The sequence below is a fragment of the Mustela erminea genome, chromosome 18 (assembly GCF_009829155.1).
Source record: "Mustela erminea isolate mMusErm1 chromosome 18, mMusErm1.Pri, whole genome shotgun sequence".
Classification (NCBI taxonomy): Eukaryota; Metazoa; Chordata; class Mammalia; order Carnivora; family Mustelidae; genus Mustela; species Mustela erminea.
This window is the reverse complement of record NC_045631.1, coordinates 56,321,244-56,346,299: the sequence shown is the minus strand read 5'-3', so window position 1 is coordinate 56,346,299 and position 25,056 is coordinate 56,321,244. Positions and strand designations below refer to the sequence as shown.

The 25,056-nt window shown below is 57.6% G+C and overlaps 2 protein-coding genes and 1 long non-coding RNA gene across 9 annotated transcripts in view; 1 reads left to right on the top strand and 2 right to left on the bottom strand.

Moving 5' to 3' along the window:
* LLGL2 (LLGL scribble cell polarity complex component 2) overlaps nt 1-16,527 on the bottom strand; it is a 34,580-nt gene extending 18,053 nt beyond the window's left edge. The window contains exons 1-3 of one of the 6 annotated variants that reach the window (XM_032320333.1): nt 16,335-16,518; nt 12,252-13,376; nt 4,113-4,207 (exon numbers count right to left, since the gene is read on the bottom strand). In XM_032320333.1, coding sequence (XP_032176224.1) covers nt 4,113-4,187 — 75 coding nt within the window. In that variant the 5' untranslated portion in view covers nt 4,188-4,207; nt 12,252-13,376; nt 16,335-16,518. Of the gene's footprint in view, nt 1-4,112; nt 4,208-4,412; nt 4,599-12,251; nt 13,377-16,334 lie in introns of those variants that run through there. The other 5 variants (XM_032320337.1, XM_032320335.1, XM_032320332.1 and 2 more) reach the window with 5 other exon arrangements.
* A 26-nt stretch (nt 16,528-16,553) lies between these two features.
* LOC116577316 lies at nt 16,554-19,377 on the top strand. The gene is made up of 2 exons (XR_004280487.1): nt 16,554-16,949; nt 18,933-19,377. It is a non-coding gene; the product is annotated as an uncharacterized LOC116577316 (long non-coding RNA).
* TSEN54 (tRNA splicing endonuclease subunit 54) lies at nt 17,831-24,687 on the bottom strand. Of its 2 annotated transcripts, XM_032320338.1 has the most exons (12): nt 24,595-24,687; nt 24,301-24,465; nt 24,124-24,187; nt 23,956-24,039; nt 23,541-23,639; nt 22,474-22,518; nt 21,008-21,029; nt 20,681-20,855; nt 19,810-20,453; nt 19,043-19,103; nt 18,611-18,727; nt 17,831-18,104 (listed from the first exon to the last, which is right to left on the bottom strand). In XM_032320338.1, exons 1-12 carry the CDS (start codon nt 24,648-24,650, stop codon nt 17,954-17,956), a joined length of 1,683 nt encoding a protein of 560 aa, XP_032176229.1. In that variant the 5' UTR covers nt 24,651-24,687; the 3' UTR covers nt 17,831-17,953. The 2 variants fall into 2 exon arrangements, with proteins under 2 accessions (XP_032176229.1, XP_032176231.1); XM_032320340.1 differs by lacking the exon at nt 21,008-21,029 and having other exon boundaries at nt 20,681-20,782; nt 22,474-22,526.
* Between the last annotated feature and the right edge of the window lie 369 nt (nt 24,688-25,056).

The window sequence follows — 25,056 nt, the reverse complement described above, 5'->3', positions numbered from 1 at the left end:
CTGCCCTGTACTGGGTGTGGTCAGCTCAGATTCCCGGTGGTGGCAGCAACCTGGCCCTCCCTGTGTGGCTGTCACCTGACACCAGGGGACAAGCCACAAAAAAGCCAAGACAAAGCAACCTGGTCCTGGACAGGGGTGGCCAGTCAGGAACACACTGTTTGTTCGGTAGGGAGCGGAGGCCTGGGGGTGAGAGGAGTGTGGGCAGGCCAGGCAGGAAGGGCCCAGAGCCTTTATCAGCTGGCTGGTTTTACCAGGGGAGGGAGTGGCCGCCAGGGATTTCCAAGGAAGGAGTTTTACCGTGGCACGAGTTTCTGTCCCCTTGAAATCACTCCCTCTCCACTGAGATGTCCAGTGGGCTCCACAGTTCCCTCATCTGGGCCCCAGTGGCTCAGGAGACGCCCTCACAGGCAAGGAAACTGAGGTTAGGGAGGGGACGTCGCCACCCTCCGAGCATGGCTGGTGGGGAAATGGGACCAGCACCACCCCCACCCCCATATGCTCTGGCTGCTTGAGCCCTGGAGGCCTCAGTTTTCTCACCCACAGAATGGGACTGCCACTTGGCTGTGAGGTGCCACGAGGTGAGGTGAGGCACCAATTGTGTGCCAGGTGCCATTCGAAGCGATTTAACCGACTGGACGCAAAGACCAGGCACCTGCTTCACAGATGAGGAAACTGCGGAGCGGAGAGGCTCCGTAACGTGTCTGCAGTCATGCAGTGGACACGCGGCACAGCTGGCACCTGGACCCAGGCCACGTGGCTCCTCCTCATGGCACTACTTGGACCCCTTGTCTGTTTGGCGGAGGGTTCAGGGAATCAATCCGTCTACAGACACGGCTTCTTCCCGGGGACCACCGGTCCAGTCTGGACACTGCTTTACCAACTGTGGGCACCGTCAGCAGGCCGACCTTCACCTGCGTGTGAACGACACCTGCACGGACAGGCCACCTGAGGCTCACAGCGCCAGCTCTGCATATCCAGCTGTCTGCAAAGACCACGGGTTCCAAGGCTCCCCAAACACAAACCTGAGGCCAGATAATGCCCACAGAGCTGTGCTCTGAATCGGCCTTTCAACTTAGTTCTTAACTCACGTAATCCTCACACCAACTCTCTGGAGTAGCTCCTGTACCATCTTTTTTAACCCCCAAGATTTTATTTATTTGTCAGAGAGAGAGAGAAAGACCGAGAGAGAGCACACAAGCAGGGGGAGCAGCAGGCAGAGGGAGAAGGAGGCTCCCCGCCGAGCAGGGAGCCCCATGTGGGACTCCATCCTAGGACCCTGGCTGGGATCACGACTCAGGCTGAAGGCAGACGCTTCACTGACTGAGCCACCCAGGTGTCCCTGCTTCTATCATCTTGTGGAGACACGTGACTTGCCAAGGTCACCCAGCTGGTGAACCTCGGCAGTCAGGTCTGGGGCTGGCACCACTAACCAACCCCTGGGCCGAACTCCCTATCAATGGAGGTCATCACTGTTGCTCTTCTGCCCAAATCAAGCTCACCACCTTCCCTTTCACCCGCTCCTCAGCCTCCCAGGGCTTCTCCCTCTCCAAGGCTTGGCACCATGACGTGCCCAGGATGGAGCCGCCCCGAGTCATGCCGGACACCCGCCTCCCTTCCTGACCCCCCTTACTCCTACATCCCTACCTAACGCAAGGCCTCAGGCCCTAAATAGTTCTCTCATCCATGGTCCTCCGCCAGGGGCCACCGGGCAGCATCTAGAGACATTTCTGGTTGTACGTCTTGGGGACCCAGGGCCAGGGATGTCACTAAACATCCTCTCCACGTGGCCAGCCCCAAATGTCAGCAGTGAGAAGGCTGAGAAACCCTGTTCTCTAAATGCCCTCCCTGCGTCTCACCGTCTGGGCCCCATCCAGTCACTGCAATGCTCCCCTTAAAAATAATTAAATGGGGGCATCTGGGTGGCTTAAGCATCTGCCTTCAGGCTCAGGTCATGATCCCAGGGTTCTGGGATCGAGTCCCAGGCTCCCCGCTCAGCGGCGAGCCTGCTTCTCCCTCTCACACTCCCCCTGCTTGTGTTCCCTCTCTCTCTCTCTCTCTCTCTCTCAAACAAATAAATAAATAAATATAATCTTTTTAAAAAGACCAATTTAAAGGAAAAAAAGAAAGAAGCTTATCTTCCAAACTGTGAATGGGATCGCGCAATCCCCTGCTCAAAACGCACCACAGCGATGGGTGGTCAGTGAGGCCCCAGACGTCCAGGTTCCAGGCTCCCTCAACCTGACACCAGGAAGCAGAGGGAGGGGGGCCCGCGGAGGATCACCCAGGTCTCTAAATATTCCAGGATCTGGTCTCATCCCTCATCCCAACCCTTCAGGCTCCACGTGCACTTGGTGTCCGGATGAGACCAAACCTACCCACCTCCCTCCCTTCGGCTCCCAGGAAGTGGCCTTTCAGACCATGGGCTCCCTCCCACCTTCTGGACTATAAAAGTCCTGGAGGGCAAAGATCTTATCTGAGATCCCACAGCCCCCGCCCCAGCTGGTCTTCCAGGAGCTGCTCAGTGCGGGTTTCTAGCACAGGAATGGAAGGAGGAAGGAATTCCAGGAGCCTCCCCTCCCCCTCCCCCCAGCCAGGCCTGGCGGTGGGGCAGCCAAGTTTGGGGGCATGGGGGGTGGGCTGAGTCTTCTGTTCCAGCCCCACCCCAGCCCCACCCCGCTGCACAGTTGGAACTTGGGGCGGGGGTTCCTCCCTCTGCTGAGCCTGTCTATCCGGTTTCTACTGGAATCGGCCACCTTTTGGGGCTGTGAGATCTCTCGGTGTCAGCAGGGGCAATGAAGGCACACAGGGGTCACCCCTGCCCCCAGGAAGGTGCTGAGGTTCTCAGACCAGCACCCACAGGCCCCGAGATCTCCCATTCCTAACAGCTGCACCCCATTTCCCAAGGTCCCAAAATCCTGCCCACAGCTTCCTTCTGCCAGTGGGAGGAGGTGCTCACTCAGGGACGCCCCCCACCCCAACTGGCCAGTGGCCTCAGCGAAGCTCCAGGGCCACACCTGCCACCATCAAACCAGAGGAAAACAGCAGGGTGCCTCCACGCCCCTCAGACAAGCCCCTGGGTGTCTCTCCCTGAGAGGCCGCCCCCATTCCCCCCCAGCCCCCGCCCCCAGAAGGGCAGCTAGTGCTCCTGGACCGCACGTTAACTCTGTACAATCCCTGTAACACTCTGACACCATGGAGGCCAGGCACCAGGTCACCCGGCGTCTGAGTGGCCAAGCTGGAGGGGAAGCCTTGTCCCTCAGCATGTCCTGGGGGGGCGGGTGTCCCTGGGCATCCTGGCACTCTGCTTCCCGCAGGCCACCTTCCGGGGCGGAGGGAAGCTTGGACATGCGGGCCAGGCCTAGATCAAAGCGGACCTAAGCAAGGCTAATTACCCCGAAACGGGCAGATTGCTAGGTGGCTGCGGAGCTAATAAAGCACGGAGCGCCCCTGTTTATAGGCCAGCTCCGCCTGCTCGCGCCCCGGCCGCCGGGAGGAAGCCTTGTGGAGTTTTGGGGCCCTCCCTGCGATCTCGGGTGGCAGGGTGCTCTGGCTTCGGGGGGCCTTAGGAGCAGGTCTGGGGTTGGGGGAGCCAAAGGCCAGCCTTGGCACACAGTCTCGGGCACCTCTCCCCACTCACCCAGGCGTAGAGCCTGCCACAAGAGTGCCCCAGGAATCACTGTGGCCTGCCGGCAGGGAGAGCAGTGTTTTCCTGTGGGGCCGATGTGAGGAGAAAGGGGACAGCCATGGGCTGTGGCCACTGCCCCAGAGACCGGGCATCACGGGAACACTGCTACACCTGGCAGAGTTCAGCCTCCTTCACAGCCCCATGAGGACGTAGGATGTTTGAGCCTTATTTTACAGGTGGGGAAACTGAGGCTGGAAGAGGCAGAGTGATCTGCAGAGGTCACACAGCCAGTGAGACTTGGGACATAGAGTCCCGACGCCTGGGGATCTCAGTGCCCTCTTCCAGGAAAGCCTGCCAACCAGACCCCATTTCCAGGGTCGGGTGCCGTGAGCCGGCAGCGCCCGGGGAGCACCCCGTGCGAGTGAAGGCCGCCTGAGTGCCCCAGCCCCAGCCCGTGGAGGGTGGCCAATGCGGTGCTTCCCCTTACCTTGTTAAACTGGAAAAGGTCCCGCTTGAGCCTCTCCCGTGCAGGGTCATGTCCTGACCTCAGGAACCGCCTCATGGTGCTCAGTGCAAAGCCCCCTAGAGAAAGAGAAGCGGCTGCTGACCACCAGCGAGAGGCTGCCACGCAGCTCTGGCCCCAGCACCCACGCTGGCTCCGAGGCACCAAGGGCTTGGCCCAGCCCGGCCGCTCTCCCCAAGCCCAGCAGCGGCTTCTCTGTCCGCCCTCTCGTGCGCCCTCGCTCCGCCTGCAAAGGACAGTCCAGAACCCCGGGGACGGCTACACCTGGAGGTCCAAGGCTGACCCAAACTCTAACACTTGTTCTGGGCCACTGCAGCCTTATAAAGCCAGCGGGAGAAGCTGGAGGAGGAAGCCATTTCGCCCGGCTTTATAGGAACAGAGGCCCTGAGGTTAATGAGCTTAATTGTTAACCTGTTTTCTGAAAAACCATAAAACCCCAGCTAAACAGAAAGGGAAACTTCACCAGCCTCTCTCTCCAGAGCCCAACTGGGAGGCGGAAATGCGAAGGCTGTCTACCTGGTCTCCCAGACCAGAACCACACCGGTGGGGGGCTGGGGGTTGGCAGAGGTCTCTGGGGTCGGCACCCCCAGGCACACTCTTCCTGCTGACTGCGAGGAAGGCTCTCTCATCACAGTTGTCGGAGCCTGAGCAGGTGAGGAGCAGAGCCCAGGGTCGGAGGGCACCGGCCCAGGCCAGCCCACGCCGGGGACCCGCGGTGGAACTGGGTCCACCCCACGCGGCTACTGGGCTTTCCGGAGCTGCAGCTCTAGCCCTGGGCTTCCTGGCCAGCCCCCTGCCCCCATCTCCGGCTAACCGGGTCCCAGCTCCCCTGGGCTCTGCTGGACGCACTGGATAGGGAGACCCCCTCTCCCATGGGCCTAAGTGGAGTCTTATCAGGAAAAGAAATCTGCTCCCAATCAAGAAACCAGCTCAAGGCCCAAAGCCCATCTGCCCAAACCATCTGAATGTAGAATGCTTTCCCAACCCAAGGGGAACTATTTCTGGATCATCCTTGGGGGAAGGGAGAAGGATCATCTTCACTTCAGCTTCCGGCCAGCAGCAGCTCGGCCTCCCACTGACCACGGGACACCAGGGCTTGTCCTCAGAAACACAGGGACCCAGGGTAGCTGGACTCCTTGAAGAGACTAAACAGACCCGGGTGCACCCCAGAGGAGCTTACTCGGGGCTAGGGCAGAGTGCCCTGCCAGGGAGGCATCAGGCTGGGGTGCGGGTTTGGGGGAGCACCTGGCCCCTGCCATGGTGGATGTCCCAGGGGAGGTGTCTGAGACCTGAAAGATGCCCTTTATTTCTGGCTTCTTGTGAGGTGACAAAAACTAGCCATCAGGCTAGGGTTCTGCATATGAATGGACCCTGTGTGGTCCAAGACTGGGGCTCCCTCCAAGGGACTAGATGGCAGAGGGGGGCCATCTAGGTGGTGGTGGTGGCCTCTGGCAGAACCACCAAGGGCTGGCCATGACAGAAGGGGTCACCCCACTTGGCAGAGACACACTGGGGGCAATCCAAGCACCACCCCAGCTGGGAGCAGGTGGAGACCAGCCCCCCAGAGTGCCATCACCTTCTGGGGACACTGAAAAGACCCTCACTTGCAGGAGGGGGTGGGGCAGATGCAAGAGATTTGTGCCCTTCCATTCTGGGGGAGCCAGAGCAGCCTGGGGAGCCCCATTTCCCTCTGGATCGGCAGGTAGTCAGGAACCTGCTGGCTGCCCACCTGACCCGGGGTCCCCAAGCAGGTCAGGGAACACAGGGAAGCCTGGGAGGCTCTGGGGACTGGGAGTGACAACAGCCCTAGGCCGGCAGCAGCGACCTGGGGCTCCCAGACAAACAGCTGAGCGGTGGACTCGCATTCCAGCTGTGGGGGAGGGCGGCACAGGCCGAAGCTCATAAATCCGCAGCTCAGCTCCCGCTCCTGGGGGCGCCCACTCTCCGTTCCTGGGCCGAGGTCACTGGGTCAGAAGTCACAGGAAGCTGGGAGTGCTGCCTTGGAGGAGAGGGGCCTGCCGACTCCAGGGACAGGGTGATCTCAAGAACCCACAAGGGCTTGCGGGTGACACGGCACGGCCCCAGGGAGGAGGTGCGGGTGGGCGGGCAGGAGGCAGACGGTCGTGGAGACTGGCCGGAGACGGTAGGCACCCCACCCACCCAAATGCCCCTCAGAGCGTCGGCTGCGACCAGGCACTACCCCAGACCCGGACGTCATACTTTTACTACTTTTTTTTTTTTTTTAAGATTTTATTTATTTATCAGACAGAGATCACAAGTAGGCAGAGGCAGGCAGAGAGGGGGAAGCAGGCTCCCCGCTGAGCAGAGAGCCTGGGGCTGGATCCCAGGACCCTGAGACCCTGACCGGAGCCAAAGGCAGAGGCCCCAACCCACTGAAAAGTAGGTACCCCTACTTTTACCACTTTTTAAACATTTTGCTCGAGTAATCCTGCTCACTGTTTAAAAAAAGAAAGGGGAGAAAAAAAAAGAAAGAAAACAATCCCAAGGAGAAAATCCTCCCTAAATCCCACGACTCAGGAGTAGGCACAGTGGGATGTCCGGACACCCCCTGCCCCCCCTGCCTTCGCACTTCTGTACAGGGGACACCTAAACCCGGTCCCGGATGTTTGTTCGCCCTCCACCAGCCTCCCTGGACGTCCAGTGGAAGATCTCCACTTGGCAGACCAGGAAATGAAGACCACAGAGGCTGGGTAACTCTTCCAAGGTCACTGAGGAGAAACGGGCAGAACTTGGATTTGGCCCCAGGTCTGCTGAACTCCGAATGTAAGGACCCGGGGAGGCAGGGCAGGGTGGCGAGGACAGGCCAGAGGGTGCCTAATCACAGCCCTGCAAGAGAAAGGCCAGGGCGCACGCAGGCCTTCAGCTCAGAGCCAACCAAGCGGTTCCCGGCCTGGGGCCTGGTCACTGCTGGTGACGTGCTGCTGAGGTGCCACCTACTCCACAGAGGGCTGGGACCACAAGGGCACGGGAATGGGGGTGGGTGAGGGAACCAGGACCAAGATAGGCAGCCACGGCACCTCTTCCTCACTCTCGCCAACCCCTCACTGTTGCTCCCAACACAGAAATAACTGCCCAGGTCCAGGCATCAAAAGTGCCAACCCCTCTTGAAGGGGAGCAGGTCTGGGACTCACCAGACTCCCTCCAGGCAAACCCTCAGCTCCACGGACCCCAGCTAAGTGGGTTCTCCAGAGAGAAGCTCCAGAAACCCGGACCCGGAGCTCCCCGGGGTGGAACAGATCCTACCCCCTCTCCTGGGGGTGGGAAATGGGGTGTGGGGGGTTGTAAGGGAAAGAGCCAGGGCTTGGGAACAACCGCTGGGCTCAACCACCACAGCTCAGCTCCGCCAAGCTGGGTGGCCTCCCAAGGCAGCTGCTCGAGGCCCAGCGAGCTCGTCTGTACAGGGGGACGCACGGGTCCGCTGGCAAGAGTGGGAGCCATGCCAGGTGCCTGGCACGGAGCAGGCACAGTCCTAGGACTGGGACACAACAGCGGAAAAAGACAGGCAAGAGCCTTTTTTTCACCAAGCTGACATCTCGCAGGGCGTGCGTGTGATGACTCACAAGTACAGAAGTCAGTCAGCAGAACGGGCTCGGAGAGAGCAGGCCCAGCAAGGAAACGGAGGAAGGGGCCAATCCAGAGTGACCAGGGTGTGGCTGGAAGGATTCAGGGAACATTCCTGGGTCTGGGTCTATGGGTCTGCTGTTCCTTTGCTGGAATGCTTTTCCTCCAGATACCCACTGGCTTGCTCGCTCTCACCTCTACTCAAATGTCCCTTCTTCCTACTGCCCGGCTTTGCTTCGGTCCTTAGCACTGGTCACGGCGCCAGCAGTCTCCTTACTAATCTTGTTTATTACCCGGGCACCCCGCCCCAAGGACAAGCCTTCCCGTTCTTACTCAGGAGTTTTGCCCCCGTTTCACTGAGGCATCCCTGCTGAATGAATGAACAGAGCCAGAAGCGAAGCCTCCACCCAGACCTGAACGATAGGAAGTGGTCGGCCGCGGAAGACTGGGGGCAGGGCGGGTCAGGGGAAACGGAACAAACTTGCCTCTTCCAGGAGGATGACAACAAGCCCAGGGGCGAGTGCAGGCTACGGGAGAGATGGAGTGGGTCAGTAAGGGGGGCCCCAGGGGCCACAGCAGATGGCCTCAGGCCCAGTTCACTGGGGGCCCACTGACAGTCGTGGGCGGGGCCTGCCTCGGTCTGCTCTCCCCTCTCCTACTCCATTGCCCCCTCTGCTCAGGGCCGCCCATCCGCTCAACCCCCACCCCGGGCCCCTTCTGCTAGTCTCTGAGCTTTCATCTGAAATAAGCCTTCTGCCCCTCATGCAACCCATCAGAAATCATCTTCTAAAGAGCATTCTCTTTCTTCACCTGTCCTGATCACTTTCCCCCTCCTCCCTCGTGCTCGAGCACACCTTATGCTAAAATGGTCCCTAAAACCACCACGGACAAGGGCACCCATCTAGCTCCTCGAATGTTCTCCCCAGCATTGCTGTGCTGGTCATTAAGGTATCAGGGAAAATCAGAAGCAACCCAAGTGGCCCGCAACAGGAGCTGGTGAAGCACACGCAGGGTCATGACTGAAGGCAGACAGTCATTAAAAGGGCAGAAGACGATGGACGTAGAACCCTACGTAGAACCCTGAAGTCAGGTAGACTCCATGAAAAATATTTAAGTAAGCAGACACCACACTGGCAGGGTTATGGGATTAGTAGAGATTTTTTTCTTCTTTTGGTTTATCTGCCTCCCAGGCAGGGTGGATAAGAGGATCACATGGGAGAAGGGGTGAAGGCCCAGGCGGTGGCCAGGGGTGAGGGTGGCCCTACGCTCAGAGGCAGTCCTGTTGGGGGATGGCTCCTGCTCTCTGGGGGGCTGGGCTGCCCTCCAGCCATGGTAACCTGAACAGGGGAGCAGCCTGCCCCCTGGACACCAGATGGGTGCAGAGGCAGGGAAGGGACAGCTGGGTGGGACCAGCTGCCTGACCTCGGGCTTCAGGGTCCCAGCACCTGGGGTAAGGGACACTACTACTGTATAGGCTGTGCCCAACCGGGATGCCAAGAAGTGTCTGAGGCAATGTTACTGGAAACGCTGACCAGAGCGTGACCTCTGAGAGGCAGCTTCTTTTTTTTTAATTTTTTTTAAAAGATTTTATTTATTTATTTGACAGAAAGAGATCACAAGTAGGCAGAGAGTCAGGCAGAGAGAGAGGAAGGGAACCAGGCTCCCCGCTGAGCAGAGCCCCATGCGGGGCTTGATCCCAGGACCCTGGGATCATGATCTGAGCTGAAGGCAGAGGTTTTAACCCACTGAGCCCCTCAGGAGCCCCTGAGAGGCAGCTTCTTAAGAAGAAACAACTTCTCCATCCCCTGGGCTCCCAAAGACCGCCCAACGAGTCTCGGTTCCTGCCTGTCCCACCCTCTGTCCTGGACAGGACCAAACTCTGAGCAGCCCTCCACACTCTGCCCTCTGTTCCCTTGGGTATGGGCACTCAGGGTCTAGGCTTGTCGGCCAATGGCGTGTGCGCCTGTGTGTGTCCTGACGCTTATCAATTTTCTACACAGGTCTGTGCCTCGTGTGGGGAACTAGCCTGTGTGTTCCCTGTGGGAGGCTGACCCTGTGATTCCCTGCCCTTCTTGCTGCTCGGATCACCCAACACGGACGGCCACCAGCCACGAATCCTGCCGGAGTCTCAGACGGGTGTCCCCACCCCGACACCTGCCCTGGAAAAGACGAGCGAGCTGTCTACTTGATGAATTCCCACCCTGGACCCCACCGTGGAGATGTGCCTAGACCCTGCTCTCCAACCCCCCTCCCCCGCCCCACCCCACGTCTCGGGAGCTCGGTAAAGAGACCAGCAGAGGCAGCGACAAAACCAGTGTTGGCGCAGGCCGGTCCCGTCCCCCTTCTCTAAGCAGCAGATCTGATGGTGCCGTGGGGAGGAAAAAGGTGGGTCCCAGCCCAGGCGGCTCACCCCACATGGGTACCGTTTGCCCATGAGACGGAGATGTGGCCAACCTGAGCCCAACTGTCCTGGAGGTGTGTGACGGGCCAGCCCTGAGACGGCTGCTCGATAACCGAGTCAGCTCCATTCACCTGCCGGGAGAGCCTACGCTGAGTGGCGGGGCTCTGGCGTTGTGGCACAAGGGAAAGAAGGTGCCCCTCGCCACACGCGGCCCCTGGCTGTGGTCCTGATCTCCAGGAGCACAAACAGTGTGAAATGGGACCCCAAGCTCTCGTCCCCTGTCCCCTTTGTCTGGGCTCCCCACAGCCGCTGCAGAGGCTGCCCTCCTCTCCCGACACCCTGTGTGAGGCCTGTGTGTGGCTGGGTCCTTCCGTCTGAGAGGTGTGAGTACACCCCTGAGCCTCCCACCGAGGGGAGCGGTGGGGCAGGGCTCCAACGGGTGAAGGCGGCTGCGGACCCCTCCCGCATCTTGTTCATGCTGACTCACAATGCCCAAGGTTGCTTTGCAAGCGCCCATGCCACCCCGGGAAACCCAACCTCCCAGGGGCACCAGACAGGGCCCTGGTCAACAGCTTGGCGACCAACCAGCTGAAAGCACGCGGGACTAGGTAGGAGATGGGACTTTGAGAGAGCATCCAGCGAGAAGGCAGGAACCAGAAGGTTGTCACTGTCATTAGATAATAAAAAGGATTGAGGGCGCCTGGGTGGCTCAGTGGGTTAAGCCGCTGCCTTCGGCTCAGGTCATGATCTCAGGGTCCTGGGATCGAGTCCCACATCGGGCTCTCTGCTCAGCAGGGAGTCTGCTTCCTCCTCTCTCTCTGCCTGCCTCTCTGCCTACTTGTAATCTCTCTGTGTCAAATAAATAAATAAAATCTTTAAAAAAAAAAAAAAGGATTGAGACTTGGGGCACCAGGTGGCTCAGTCAGTTAAGGGTCTGCCTTCGGCTCAGGTCATGATCTCGGAGTTCTGGAATCAAGCCCTGCATCGGGCTCCCTGCTCCACAGCGAGTCTGCTTCTCCCTCTGCCTCTGCCCAGGCACCCCCGCCCCCCATCACCACTCACGCTCTCCCTCTCAAATAAATAAATAAAATCTTTAAAAACAAAACAAAAAGGACTGAGACCAAACTATGGCCAGATGCCACTTGAAGTACTTTATCCTCAGCATCTCATGTAATTTTACTAGTTATGAAATGACAGATTTGGAGAGCTATTAAGCCCAAGCAGCGAGTAAGTCCGAGCCCTGGTCTGAACTCCAGCCTGATGGGAAGACCCTGTGTCTCCCCAGTTCAGGCCTCTCTCTCAGGACAAAGGGGCTGGTCAGCAGCAGTCCAGATGGGACAACCTGGGTCAACAGCCACAGCCTGACTTCACCCTCCCTGGCGGAGCCCAGATCAGTGTTGTGTCCCGCCCTAAGGAGCCACAAGCCAGTCCCACAACCTGGGAGGGCCCTCCGCCACACCCAAGGCTCCTTCTGCAGAGTTTCCTCCCAAGGCCCCTGAGGATGGAGGGGAGGCGGGGAGTAGAAATGCGTGCATTCCCTGAACACATCCCCATTCTGGGGGCCTCAGTCCCTTATATGCAACCCAACGACAGACTCTCTCCAGGGAAGCCACAGATTGGATAATGGCCGAGCCTAAAGAGCAAAGCCATTCCACAGAGGAGGTGGGCAGCTTGCCTGGGGGGGGGAGGGGTAGGCTGCCCGGCCCCATCCTATCAGGCCCCATTCCACAGCCTCCTACTTGCCTCAAAACTTGAACAGCTGACCCAAGGAGCTTCCAAAGGATGTCAGGTCCAGGGGAAAGGGACCATGCCTGTCTGGTCCATGGTTGTACCCCAGTGCTTAGTGCCCTGACACTCGAGAGACGCGCGTGTTCTTTGAAGAACTCCCTCACTTCCTGCAAGTCTGTGTTCAGACGTGGCCCTTCTTGCTGAGGCCACCCTCATCGCCTTCTCAGGCTGCAACCCGCCTCCCACCCCAAGCCCCTACTTTGTTCTTATACTTATAGAACTCGAATCACCTTTTCACACTTCTATTACTTATGCTCGCTTCCTGTTACTCACGCTCCCCACTCTTTAGAACAGGAGTCCTGGTGCGGCAGGAGGAACCAGCGGGTACTCACCGCATGACTGAGGGAACAGCCAGGACTAAACAGAGATCAACAAGGCAAAGGTCTTCTGCAGCTGGGAACCGCTGACCCCAAAGAGCACTGGGCTGGGGCTCCTTGGGGAACTTCCCCACCTTGTTCTCAAGTCTCAGGTCAAGCCCAGGGTCAGGTAGACATCATGCCTGGCATCCTGCTGGGGCTACCTTTGTGGGCCCCGCCTCAGACTAAGGCTCCAGGACACCCAGCTCGGCAGCAAGGAGGATCCAAGAATAATATTAGTTACTAGACTCAGGTAGTCCTGTGCCCAGATGTCCCTCTCCACAAACGCTGGGAACACTGAGTCAGGTGTCTTGAGAGAAGGCTCTAGTCTCTGCTGAATTCCTTCAGGGTAGAGTCAGGTACCTAAAGCTGTCCCCACGCCCAGAGGAGCCTCTCCTTACTCAAGAATTCACTGTGGTTCCTGGGAAGGGGAAGGAGCAGGGTGACTCTCCAAAGGACCTGTTTCCTCTGAGAAGCAGGGTGGGGAGGGGAGGTCACCTCCAAGGGAACTGGGCACAGCCCCATGGTGCCAGGGCACAGGGAGAGGAGGGTGTCCTGGGGAACCCCGCGAGCCAAGGCTAGAGAAGAGCAAGCAGGACTGACGGCCCCACTGGGGGATGCCCCCTCCTGCCCCATACCCTGCTTCTCCCTGAAAACTGCTCCTGGGTAGGGGAAAACAAAGTTGCCGAACAGACTTGGCATGCCTCGACCCAGGAGGAGCCCTGATAGTGGTATCGCCTGAGTGAGATAAGAAAGCTTCTCTGAGCTGAGTACTCAGAATAAGTCCAGGCGGCCGCGCTGCTCACAGGAGCCAGCCCAGCAGCAGGGACCATGGGCCTCTTGGGCCTCCACTCAGGTGTCTCAACAGCTGCCCCTGGCACTTCTAGAAGGACCAGGAAAGTTGAGGAATCCTTCAGGAAACTCTGTGCTCCTGGAGACTCTTGCCAGGGATGCTCAATGTCTCCACTGGGTAGCCAAGGAGTCCCAGACCGATGGCAGAGGCTCCACGATTTCCAGTTCCATGGACCACTTTCTCTATGGGGTGCAGGGTGCACGGGCGCCTGGGGCCAGGAACTCCTGGCAGGGGAGGATGCCTCTTCCCTAAATGAGGTCGAAAGAAAGCACTATGGAATCTCCAGAAAGGCTCCCTAATGGCGACAGAGCAGCACAAGAATGTGATCCCTCCACCCCCAACAGGGTACAGAATGCAGGCAGCCAAGCCCTCTGCTGAGCAAAAACTGAATAGATTAGATTATATACCCCCTTCCTCCCAGGAAAGGCCCCCAGCTAGGGTCTGGCCACCAGGTCTCACTCCTGGCTCTACCAAGGAGCAGGGCAGGTACCAAGGGACACTTGGTAGAGGCCACTGTCCTATACCTCTGCCTCCCTAGTTTCAAGGAAAAATATTCGCATTTTAAAAGGTCTGACATCCAGAGGCTTTCAAAAATGAGGGCCTCTTGGGTGACTTCTGGACAAAGAAGCCAAATCCCCCTGCAACCCAGCAGGCATGTCCAAAAGGCTTAGGTGTCTGCCCAAAGCTCCCCAAGTGAGGCTTTTTATGCTTTACGGAGCACGTTAAGCAGCTCATCCACCCCCGATGGCTGCTCTATGCCAGACCACACGTGTTCCTGACATTTTTTCCCCCATTCTCCTGTCAACAAGGCTCCCTGAGGCTTGGCATGCTAGTTAGGTGACTGAGCCAAGATCATGCAGCAAGAAGAAATCAGCAAGGCATAATTCAGAGCTAAACCTGTTACCTGGAAGGACACTAAAAAACTTAACACCACGTTTGAAGAAAAAGACGGAGAGGCAAGGAGTTTTGCCTCTTCATACTTTCTAAAACATTTCACGTTTCCCGCTATGGGCTCCTGTTGCCTTTTTAATTTTTTACACTAATGGGGTCAGCTGGAATTATGGGCCTTTCCCTTCTTTCAATGCAACTGTATTAAAAAATAGCTAAATGCTCAATTATTAAGTTATTAAAATGATATTATTCTGCCACCAAAGGGGCATTCTGCTGACTCAAAGAAGAGTAGGGATGCAGACTGACCTCAGATGCTGGAAACACCGTCCAGTGCCCTCCCTCACCCACCACCCCCCGGCCAAGAGATTGGCCTCGTCTAACTTTGGAGTAGTAGTCAGAGCCTCCAGAGCTGACTTTGCCTCTTGACTGCCACAGGTGAACACTGTGGGCAGATCACTTAAGAAAAACAAATCTAGGGGCACCTGGGTGGCTCAGTGCGTTAAGCCTCTGCCTTTGGCTCAGGTCATGATCTCAGGGTCCTGGGATTGAGCCCCGCATCGGGCTCTCTGCTCAGCAGGGAGCCTGCTTCCCCGCCCCCCACCTGCCTGTCTGCCTACTTGTGATCTCTCTGTCAAATAAATAAATAAAATTTTTAAAAAAAGAAAGAATAAAAGAAAACCAAATCTAGGGGCACCTGGGTGGATCAGTGGGTTAAAGCCTCTGCCTTCAGCTCAGGTCATGATCCCAGGGTCCTGGGATCAAGCCCCACATCAGGTTCTCTGCTTAGCAGGGAGCTGCTTCCTCCCCTCTCTGCCTGCCTCTCTGCCTACTTGTGATCTCTCTCTCTGTCTAAATAAATAAATAAAATTTTTAAAAAAGAAAAAGAAAACCAAATCTAGGGTGCCTGGCTGGCTCAGTTGGTTGAGCACCAGACTCCTGATTTTGGCTTAGGTCTTGATCTCAAGGTCCTAGGATGGAGCCCCAAGTGGCAGGCTCTGGACTCAGCAAGAAATCTGCTGGAGGCTTTCTCTCCCTCTGCCCCTCCCCCTGCGTAGTGCTGGGGTGCTCTCTCTCTCAAATAAATAAATAAATCTTAAAAAGAAGGAAGGAAGGAAGACAGATCTGAATGTTCTGCCCATAAGGTAAGTAAGGAGGACCATCTCTCCCAGAACCCTTCCCATGCCTCAGCTCTGGAAGACCAGCCCATCTTCCTCAAAAGCCCTTCTGACCGGGGCTTCCCCTGGGGCTAGGCCACAGCTATTCCTTAGCGCTGCTCCGTTCCTCCCACCTGGGGTTTTCTGTCGCCCTGACACAACTCACTCCCTTCCAGCTCCTCTCCCTGCTCACAATCCCTTCAGCAGCCGGACAGGGCTCTATATTGTAAACTCTGCAGAGGATCCCAAGAGCCCAGGTTAAGACGCCCCACATCTGGCACGTGGATCCCCATGGGAAGGGGCACTGAGTCCAAGCCCTGCCCCCTCACTCCAAGCTCACCTGCTCTCAGGTGAGAGGATGAGGGGGCCACACCGCGGTTCTCCTGGGTACGGTCCGTTCTCCCCACAGCTAAAGCTCAGTGTGTCTACAAACTGCCCAGCAGGGGCAAACCAAGAGCAAACTTTGCACGCTTTCTTTGGCAAGACGGTATTTTTCACTCCTCACCAAGTCCTAACGTATCACAGCGCAACTCCACCCCCGTCGTCGTGGAAAACGTACTGATCTCCATACCTTCCCTTAAAGGTGTCCAAGGCAGCCAGAAGCGGAGAGAGGCCCAGACCGAAGTCCCTCCCGCGGGCTTCCTGCGTCCGGGGATTAGGAGGCACAAAGGGCCGGCAGGGAGCGGGCCCAGATGGTAGGGGCAGGGACTAAGCCGGCGAGGTAACGTGCTGCGGCCGCTGCTCGCACAGAGCCGGCTACCTGAGACGCGCGTCGCCAGCCTCCGGGGCCAGGCGCCTTGCACGTGGGGCCCAAGGAGCCGGGATCCCACCCCCGCTCGCGGTGACCTCCGGCACTCAGCCCGGCTGGGCACTTGTTTCCCCGTTTCCCAAAACCAACTCTATTAGGCAAACCCGGAGCTCAAATTCAGTAAAGGCGGGCAGATCCGCCAGAGAGAAGTTCCGAGCCGCACTTCCTACAGGTGTCCTTCGCCCAGACAAACCGACCCACGGCATCCAGGGCGAGGCGCGCGGACCCGGGCACAGCTCTTCCCGCCCCGCCCGCGGACGCAGGGGTCTCGGCCTTCCCCCGCCTTCCCGCCCCGAGTGGAGGGCGCCCCGAGGGGGCGGACCCGGCTGGGTGTTTCCGCGCCCGCGCCTCACCTGGAACCCCAGGCCGGCCCCCGCCCGAGGCCTCGGCGTCCCACCGCACCGGCCGCCGGCTCCGCTCACTCCGCCGCCGGCCCACGGGCTGCTGGGCGGCCGTCTCCTTCCTGCTCACCTCCGGCGCGGCGAGCAGGGGGCGGAGCCGCTGCTATTTACATAAAGGGCGAGCCGGCCGGCCTCGCAGGGCCGCCAGCCCCGGGCCCCAGCGGCCCCGCCCCCGGGCCTGGCTCCGCCCCTCCACGGCTCCGGGCCGACGGGGCGGGAGCGCAGGGAGGGCTCCCGGGGAGTGGGGGGCGGGCGGCCGCCGCTCTCCGACCAATCCTCGACCCCGGGGAGTGCGGAGGCGGGGCCGCAGCCGGCGTGAATATGCACGAGGCACTGCGGACCCACCCCCGGCCTCACCTGCGCGCACCTGAACTCAAGTTGGCGCGCCGCGCCCAGTGTCCTGCCGCTTGCGGGAGGAAATAGTCCCTGGGACGCACGGCATCCTGGGCCGCCTCCAGGCCGGATCGCCGAGGGGAGCGGCCCCTCCCCCACGTCGGCCTGGAGCGACTGCGGGAGGGACGTAGCCGCGCCTGCTCTTCCCGAAGACGCCCAACCCAGTCCGAACGGGTGACGGGTGGACCCTGGGCGGTTTCGCGACCCAAGAGCGAGGTGGCTTGGGGACGGGGGCGTCGCCACGAGGCGCCTCCCCTCGGGGCGGGTCCCAAGTCTGAACCCGGGTCCTTCGTGTCGCTGCGGAGGCAGGAAGGCGCCCAAGGCCCCGAAGGACAGCAACATTGACCGGAGTTTTTAGCGCAACTGGAGAGTGAGTTGCAGCGACCAGAGGCAGGAGCGGAAGGGGCGCCGGGCCAGGGACGCGAATGGCGCGCTTCACAGCACGACCCGAAGCACTGGGGTTCAAGGCGCGCCGACGTGGCGCCTCCCCGCCGCCCCTCTATCCCGAAGCGGCTGTGTTCAGGGAAAGCCGGATGGAGCGCCAGCCTCCCTCCGCTGACGACCATTCAGAAAGCCAAGCTCATTAGGTCTGTGACTTCCCGTGCCCCGGGCGCAGGCCCTGAGAAAGGTGCGGGGTCGCGTTCTTGCCCTCCCGGGGAGACTTTTCTTCGCTCCCGCGCCAGAGAAAGCGTTGTGTGCGGGCGGGCAAAGACAGGGTAAGGGCCTGGGGGCCATGTCCGCGGACATCGGGACTTTGTGGGGGCAGGACGGGGAGAGGAGGGGAAGGAGGGCTGGAGGCTCCAGCCGGGGACTCGTCCACTATCTCCAGCCACAGCAGAAAAGCGATCTATTTTTTAATGGCTTTGGCTTTATCGCACGAAGCAGGCACCCTCTCGTTTAAAGGCACAGAGTCCTCTCTTCTGCCCCACCCCGCTGGGTCTCTGAAATCTAGTCCTGAGTTCCAAGACAGCAGTCTCAGGCCTGGGACTATGGAAGCCAGGAAGGGGGGGGGCATGGCTTCGTTCTCCTGCAAGCATCAGACACCCAGGGCCAAGGCCCAGACCAGCCCCTGAAACTACAGGTCAGGGTCTGAGTATAAGAGGCAGTGGAGATGGTCCCTGAGAGTAGACAGTCCAGGTCCCCCAGAGCAGGTCCCATGCCCTGCCAGAGCAGCGTGACTAGTGTTCCAGATCCCTGGGCAGCGTGAAGTCCCTGAAGCTGTAGAAGGAGATGTCTCCATGATCCACCAGGGCAAAGATCAGAGGAACATCCCCACTCTGGTAGGATAACCGCTTGAGGGTACAGAGGTCTGGAACTGGCTCATCAAATCTGCAGGGATAGAGTTAGACTGAGACATGGACATAGGCCACCCATAAAGTCTGAGCCCTCAGCCCTCTTCGGCTACCAGGGAAGGGAAATCATTAAGACAGGAGTTGAGGGTACAAGAAGTCGGGCCTCTGGACTCTCCTGTCTGCAAACTGCTTGGCTCTGACCTGTTCTCCACGAGTGACCCAGAGCCTTGATTGGGTATGGGGGCTTGGAAGAGTGAGCTCTTAGCCTGTGAATCCCTCTGATTCACATCCCTTCTGCTGGATGAGCCCTGCAGTAAATGAGCACAGGACAGAGACAACCAAAGATGCCAGGAATGAAGGCTAAGGACCTGGGAAGTTCCGGTTCCTATAGCACAGACTGGCTGTGCGGCCCTGAGTTAGTCACAGCTCTCCAGAACCATGGTTCTTCTGACTGGCAAACTGGCCAGGGGCATAGAGGGCAGGTCCATGTGGTTTACAAGAGAAGGGGCAGCAGCCTGGGAGTAGTGCGCACTGGTCTCGTACCCACTAATGCACATCCGGGCGTAGGGCCTGCCAGGGTTATTCTTTCGGAATGTGGCCACGGCATCAGCCTGGTAGATGTCAAAGCTGATCTCCAAGCCCCCAGACTTCTCCAGCAGCCTGAGGACACAGTGAGAAACCTTAAGAAACAGGGACCCTCCGCCTCCCTTTTCCCTGCCATGCTTTCCCTCCCACAGTTCCCCCAAGCAGCCTCATCAAGAGGAATTGAGGTCCTCCCGCTTGGGCAGGGGAAGGTTCCAGCTGCCTATCTCAAAATCCTCGGGCTAAATCCACCTCTTGCCTTTCATCCCTCTCTCTCCCCTAGACACACATGAATATCCCCCAGCTCATGTCCAACCCAGGAGTCAAGCTCCAGCTGCCAATTCCTGCTGGCAGCCAAGGCACCCTGGAGACAGGCACTACCTGGAGACTCACCGGGCACCTCCATCAGCAAGGTGTGTCGTCCGCAGCACAGAGAGATGCTGCAGGGCTGTGGCTGTGAGGACAGTGAAAATAAGGTGTTGGCGGGGGGGAGTCAACTATCTACAGACTCCCCTGACATTTCTGAATCTGCCATCTAGTTTAGTGTTGCCAGACTTAACAGATTAAATTGAAAAAAAAAAAAATTGTAGGTATGTCCAATATTTGGAATAACTTACACTAAAAAAATTAGCTGATTATCTGAACTTCAAATAGAACCCATCTAGAGGCAACCCTAATCTTGTTACTTAGAATCTCCCATGTTCTCATAAAGATTGTAAAGAATTCTGCATCTCTTAATACTGTTCTTGCCCTATCAGTTCCCTGTTCTTAACAATGCAAGGTGTACCAGTAAGCCTTTTATTTGGCCAAGATGGCACCTCCTTGCTCCCCTGTCCCTGAGTTGAGAGAACAGGGACCGCAGCAGGCTGGTGGCAGAGCCGCCGGCATGCATCTTGTTTATGATTTTAAGGATACAGTTGTAGTTTCATTCCCCCTCGCCTCTCCCTGGACACAGACTCGCCATTTCCAAACCTTCCCACATGGATCCTTTTGCTGCTTTGCAGAACAGACTGTCCTTGTGGGTTCCACTCCATGGGACAGCTCTCTCCGCCCCAGCTTTCTTAAGCCTCAATTAGTCATGGCCAATCCATGTCCCTTTCAAAGTCTTAGGACTCCTCAGCTGCCAGGGCCTGCAGGGCTTTGGCAGGGTAAGGAGGTACCTGGGGAGTCTGCCTGGCCAGGACTCAGCAAGGGTCTGACAGGCTGGTCCCACAGATGTGGGGGGCGGCTCCGGCTCTTCTGCAGGTGCCGTGTTCGCAGCAGCTGCTTGTATTCCTGCCAGCTGGAGCAGCAGCGCACCTCGGGATCTGAGTTCACATCCTCCCGGAAGTGCTGGGCCTCTGCATGTTGCTCCCGTTCCCTCCTGGAGAGCTTCTCCTTCCTCTGGTTCAGCTTCTGACACCAGGATTCGGCATCTGTCTCCCGCCCAGTGACATTGACGGGGAGCAGTTCTGGGGCTGGGGCAAGCAGAAGGGTGTGGCGGCTATCTGAAGCCATGTTGGGGAAGGAGATCTGTTCAAAGTTCCAGCGTGGCTTACGAACCCCCTTGACCCCGTTCTCTACTTTGCCACTCTCCTGGCTGCACCCCACCCCCTCATGAGCCAGATCAGGCCAGGGCTGCAGGGATCCCAGAAGCTCAGATGGGCCCATTGGGCCCTTTACAGGGTTTGACTCCTGAGGTTTCTCCTCTCCGCATTGGTTGTTCTGGTTGCAAGGAGGTGGGCTGGAGATTGTCAGGCTCTCTGGTGTCTCGTTCACCCCCTGCGGGGGATTCTCCAGGGCCTTGGCCTTCTTATTAATGCACCTGAGGGATGTGGGGAGGAAATTCAGCATATCTGCTCCTGATGGCTGAGATGCACACGTCCCACACACCTGCTGCTGCCTCCAGGATCCCACTAGGGAGACACCCAAGCCCAGCTCTTAAGCCAATGCATTCTCCAAGGTCCCCCAAACAAGTACTCCCTTAACAGCTCTGCTCCCCAGAACTCCCTGGGCGGGGGTGGGGGGGTTTGGCCATGTGGGAAACACTACCGAGAGCTGGAGCTCCTCCTCTTCCTCTTGCCATTCTGATCCTCTAAACACCGGGCACTGCCGTCCAAGTTCAGCTGTCTCTCGTAAGGGGACAGGATGGAGCTGTGGGGTGAGAATCGGGTGGGCAACAGATCCACTTCCTCAGCCTGGAGTTCCCAGTGGAATTTGTGAGGGACTGGCCCAGAAGACAAATCAGGGGGCCAGGGTCAAAGCCAAACCCAAGGGCCAAGTCCCTGGGCAGACCTGCAAGCAACCGCAGGGGCCTGCCCATGTGTCTTTGCCCAGGCCTCTGGGTCTCACCAATGGCCCCTTTGAATGGAGACTTACTGGAACCAGGGCTCCTGGAGAGCCGGCAATAAATGATTAACCACTAGTGAGAAAAATGAAGAGACCAGAAAACTTAGAAAATACAGAAAAATAAAAATACAAACATTTTTGGTTCTTATAAACATGCACCCTCTCTCATATGGTTTTTTCCTATCAAAAATTACATTGTACTGGGGTGCCTGGGTGGCTCAGTCAGTTAAACATCTGCCTTCAGTTCTGGTCGTGATCTTGGGGTCCTGGGATCAAGTCCCACATCCGAGGTGCCTGCTCAGCAGGGAATCTGCTTCTCCCTCTCCCTCTGGCTCCTGCACTCACCCATGCTCTCTCTCAAAATCTTAACATACTGCTATTTAATTTCTTCTTACTCTCAATAATGTATTATAGACGTAACCCCTTCTGACTATAGCATTGTTCCCTACCAAGATTTTTTTATGGTGCTAAGGCTACACTTTCCAAATGATACCCACTAGACACAAGGGGCAATTAAGATTAAATTAGATCCATTAAAATTAAACAAAAATTCAGTCCCACAGTTGCACAAGCCACATATATTGGACAGCAGAGACCTGGAATGTTTTTATCACTGCAGAAGGTTTTACAAGACAGCACTGCTCTAAGGGAAAAACTCAAATTTGTGTGACCATGCCGTCCCCGTTGAACTCACAGGATGTTTCCAAGTTCACCAGTTTTGCAAAGTGATGATTCTTTTGTGTAACCTCCCCACTAAATACAAGTTCTGTGAGGGCAGTGACTTCGCTATTCCTCAGCAATGAGCACAGGGCCTAGCACCCAGTAAGAAATCAACAAATACTGTCAAATGAATGAATGAATGAACATTTTCACAGGTGAACTTTGCACACATCTGTGTCTATTTCCTTGGCATATATCTCACTTTTAGGAAGTGAAGGGCATACTTGTTCTAGAATTTTCGTGACACACTATCAAACAGTAAAGAGTACACCAATTTCCACTCTATGGCTGATGGTCTCTGTGGCTCTTAGCAATGCTGAGCTATTAAGGTGATCATGTTTAGAGGCCCCAGAAGGAAAGAACATCTAACGTAGCCAAAGGAATGTGAGACCCTACTCAACTGTTAATGCCTCACTTGGCCCGCCATTCACGCATGCACTTGACAAATCTGCTTACACACCCACTGAGGCACCGTTCGGGGTTACAGCTATGTGTCAGTGCACTGCCATGAGCTAGAAGTGCTTAATCGTTATCTGCAGAGCCATCAGGCTGAAGATGGGGCTCAATTTGATAACCCAGGAAAAGCTGAAATGACCTAGACTTGTCCCAGCGTGCCTCTTGATACAGCACTTCCAACAGAAGCCCCCAGCCCATGCCCAGGGAGCTGCAGCTCCAGCCAAGGATTCCAGGTCAAGAGAGGCCATTTTCCACCTTGGGGCTCATCTACTGGGTCCCATGACTGGAATAAATGGGAGGGAAACGGGATTGGGATTTACCTTGGTTGGAATCGTCGAACCACGTAGCCCAGTCTCTTCAGGTGGCTGAAGGCCTCAAAGAAAAAAAGTAAAGATCAGAGGACCACTTTTGAAAACACCAAATAGTTCCTTCAGACAGGAGCCACTCCCCATGTGGCCTCCCCTGCCCCTCCTGCACACCCCAATTCTAAACCCTGGGATTGGCTGGATCATACTCCATTATAAATACCCTCCCCAAACTAAGGTCCCAGTCTCTGAATTCCTGTCTCTTGCTTACCTTACCTTACTCTGGGCATAAATGACATTCAGCATTTTCTTGATTTAAATGCAAAATCCCAAAAAAGCTGATAGCTGATGAATCAGGAAAAGAACTACACACTAGAATGTTATGATACCAAAGCTGTCCAGTGCAAAACTCCTGACCAGAGTGTGAACAAGGAAGTGGCAAAAGGCAGTAGACAGCACACTTCCCCACCCTGCCCCTCCACCCTATACATCCACAGACAGGAGTAGGGTAGGAGTGGTCTTGGGTAAAGAACCCTATGTCCATCCTTGTGCTCTAATACCCGTATGAGAGAGATGTATGCAGGAATGAGCCCATCCTGCTTGATCTCTCAGCAGCCTTCAACATAGCCTTCTTTTGGCTTCCGTGACACCACCTCTCCTGGTTTTTCTCTTGTGTTGTCAGACACTCCTTGGTCTGTTTCTGGTTCCCTATCTTTCCCCTCATCACACTGGAACCCTCCAGGTATCAGACCCAGCTCTTGATCCTGGCCACGTTCCGGTGCAGCCCTGTGGTTTTAAATACCACCCACAAGCTCCTGATGTCTACATTTAGGTCTCTAGCCTCGTGCCCCTCCCCTGCTTTGTCTTCTCCCCAGCGCTCAGTTCTGTGAAGTCAGTCACTCAGTTGCTTGTTCACTTATTCCCAATTGCCACCACTAGGATGCAGGCACGGTGACCGCAGAGCCCTTGGCTGTCTTGTAGTCCCAGCACATAGTTCTGTGTCTAGCACCTCGCGGGTACTTATGAATCCTCACTGACTCAGTGAACGGGTGGCTCCTTTCCTGGGAGAGGGTGGCAGATACCTGGTACTGCAGAAAAGTCACAGTGTCCTCAGTCAGCAGTAGCTGGTAAGCCTCCTGAATAGACAGTGGCAGATCTTGGTGGAAAAGCTGGATGGAGCCCTGCAAGTGGGGCCAACAGCTCAGCTTGTGGACCCTCCTGCAGTGGCTCAACCAGTGGGGCAACTTCGAGGCGGTGATACATGGGCGCCCTTCCTTCCCCCCCTCCCCCACCGTCACAGCAAGAATGTAGCCAACCAGAAAAGGAGGGCACCACCTCTAATTCGGGGACGGGAATCCCCGCTCTCTGCATGGTTCTAGAATTCGCGTTACAAGCTTCTTGAATCCTCAGTTGTATATACACTTTTACTCTAATAAAAACATGTCCTTTTGGTTCCTTGCTCCCAACCCTTCCTCCCCCTCCGAGGGCCCCACTCACACACTCCAGCAGATATAAGGCCTCTTCGGGGTGAAGCCGCTGCCGGCCCTGCTCTGAGAAGCCCATGGTCTGCCAGAATTTACCCTGTGCAGGACCCAGAGCGAATGTCACAAAGAAGCCAGGAAGGCACAAGAAGGCGGGTCCCTCTCCCCGAGCCCCGCCTCTCACCGCAGGAGACTTCAATTCCACGAAGCCCTCTTCCGGCCTCCACTCGGCAGCCACCAAACTGCCCCTGGCGAAGAGTGGGGAGGGGGTCCGTCTGAGTCCCCCCCGCGAAGTCCACGGGCTCCAGCCGCCCCGCCTGCCCCGGCCCGGCCCGGCCCCGCCCCGGCCCGCCCCCCTCACAGGCGCTCCACGCGCTCCTCTGCCAGCAGCTGCCAGAGCTCCTCGCGGCACAGACGCAGCCGCTCGGCCTGGGCCGCCGAGCCGTCGGGCAGGAAGTCCTTGGGGCCATGCGAGCGCTGAGGCAGCTTCTGGGACCGCGAGCGGGCAGCGAGGAGCTCCCGGGCACTGGGGAAGGAAGAGACGCCGGGTCAGCGCTGCGCACTTGGCGCCGCGCGGCCCCGTCCGACATTCTCGTCCCCTTCCCCTCCCCCCGCCCTCTCCGCATGCCCCGCGCCTCCGCCGGCCGGACCGCACCAGAGCACGCGCCCGGCGGGAACCTCCACGGCCGCCGGCTCGAGCTCGGGCTCCATCGGGCCGCCGTCTGCGGCTGCGCGCGCACCGCCCCTGACCCGCCCACCGCCGGAACTCCGCGCGGCCCTAGCTCCCGCAGATCCTCCCTCCGCTCCACCAGCCTCCGGCTCGACCCACCGGCTTTGCACCTTCCTGGCTGTCCTAGAGCCTGCCAGCAAACTTGTGCCTCGATTCCGGGGGCAGAGCGAGTGCCGGTTTCCGGATTTAAAGGAGTTCACCTCTCCTTCCCAGCGCCCCCCTGAGTTCCTCTGTAGTAAAAATTGAGGAACCCGGCATCTGAGAGTGTGGACAGTCAACGGACATGGACAGTCAAATGTGTGACCCTCCCCTCCGCAGTCCTGGGCCGCTTAGTCTCCACCACTCAGGCAGGAGAGAGGGAGGATTTAAAAGAAGGGAGAGTTGTAG

Excerpts from the sequence above, each read along its gene's own strand:
- TSEN54 (XM_032320338.1), bottom strand. The coding sequence starts at position 24,650 with ATGGAGCCCGAGCTCGAGCCGGCGGCCGTGGAGGTTCCCGCCGGGCGC. Across the intron at positions 24,466-24,594 it reads CCCGCCGGGCGCGTGCTCTG|TGCCCGGGAGCTCCTCGCTG; the intron begins GTGCGGTCCGGC and ends TTCCTTCCCCAG. Across the intron at positions 18,728-19,042 it reads CTTGCTGATGGAGGTGCCCG|GCTGCTGGAGAAGTCTGGGG; the intron begins GTGAGTCTCCAG and ends CTGTGTCCTCAG.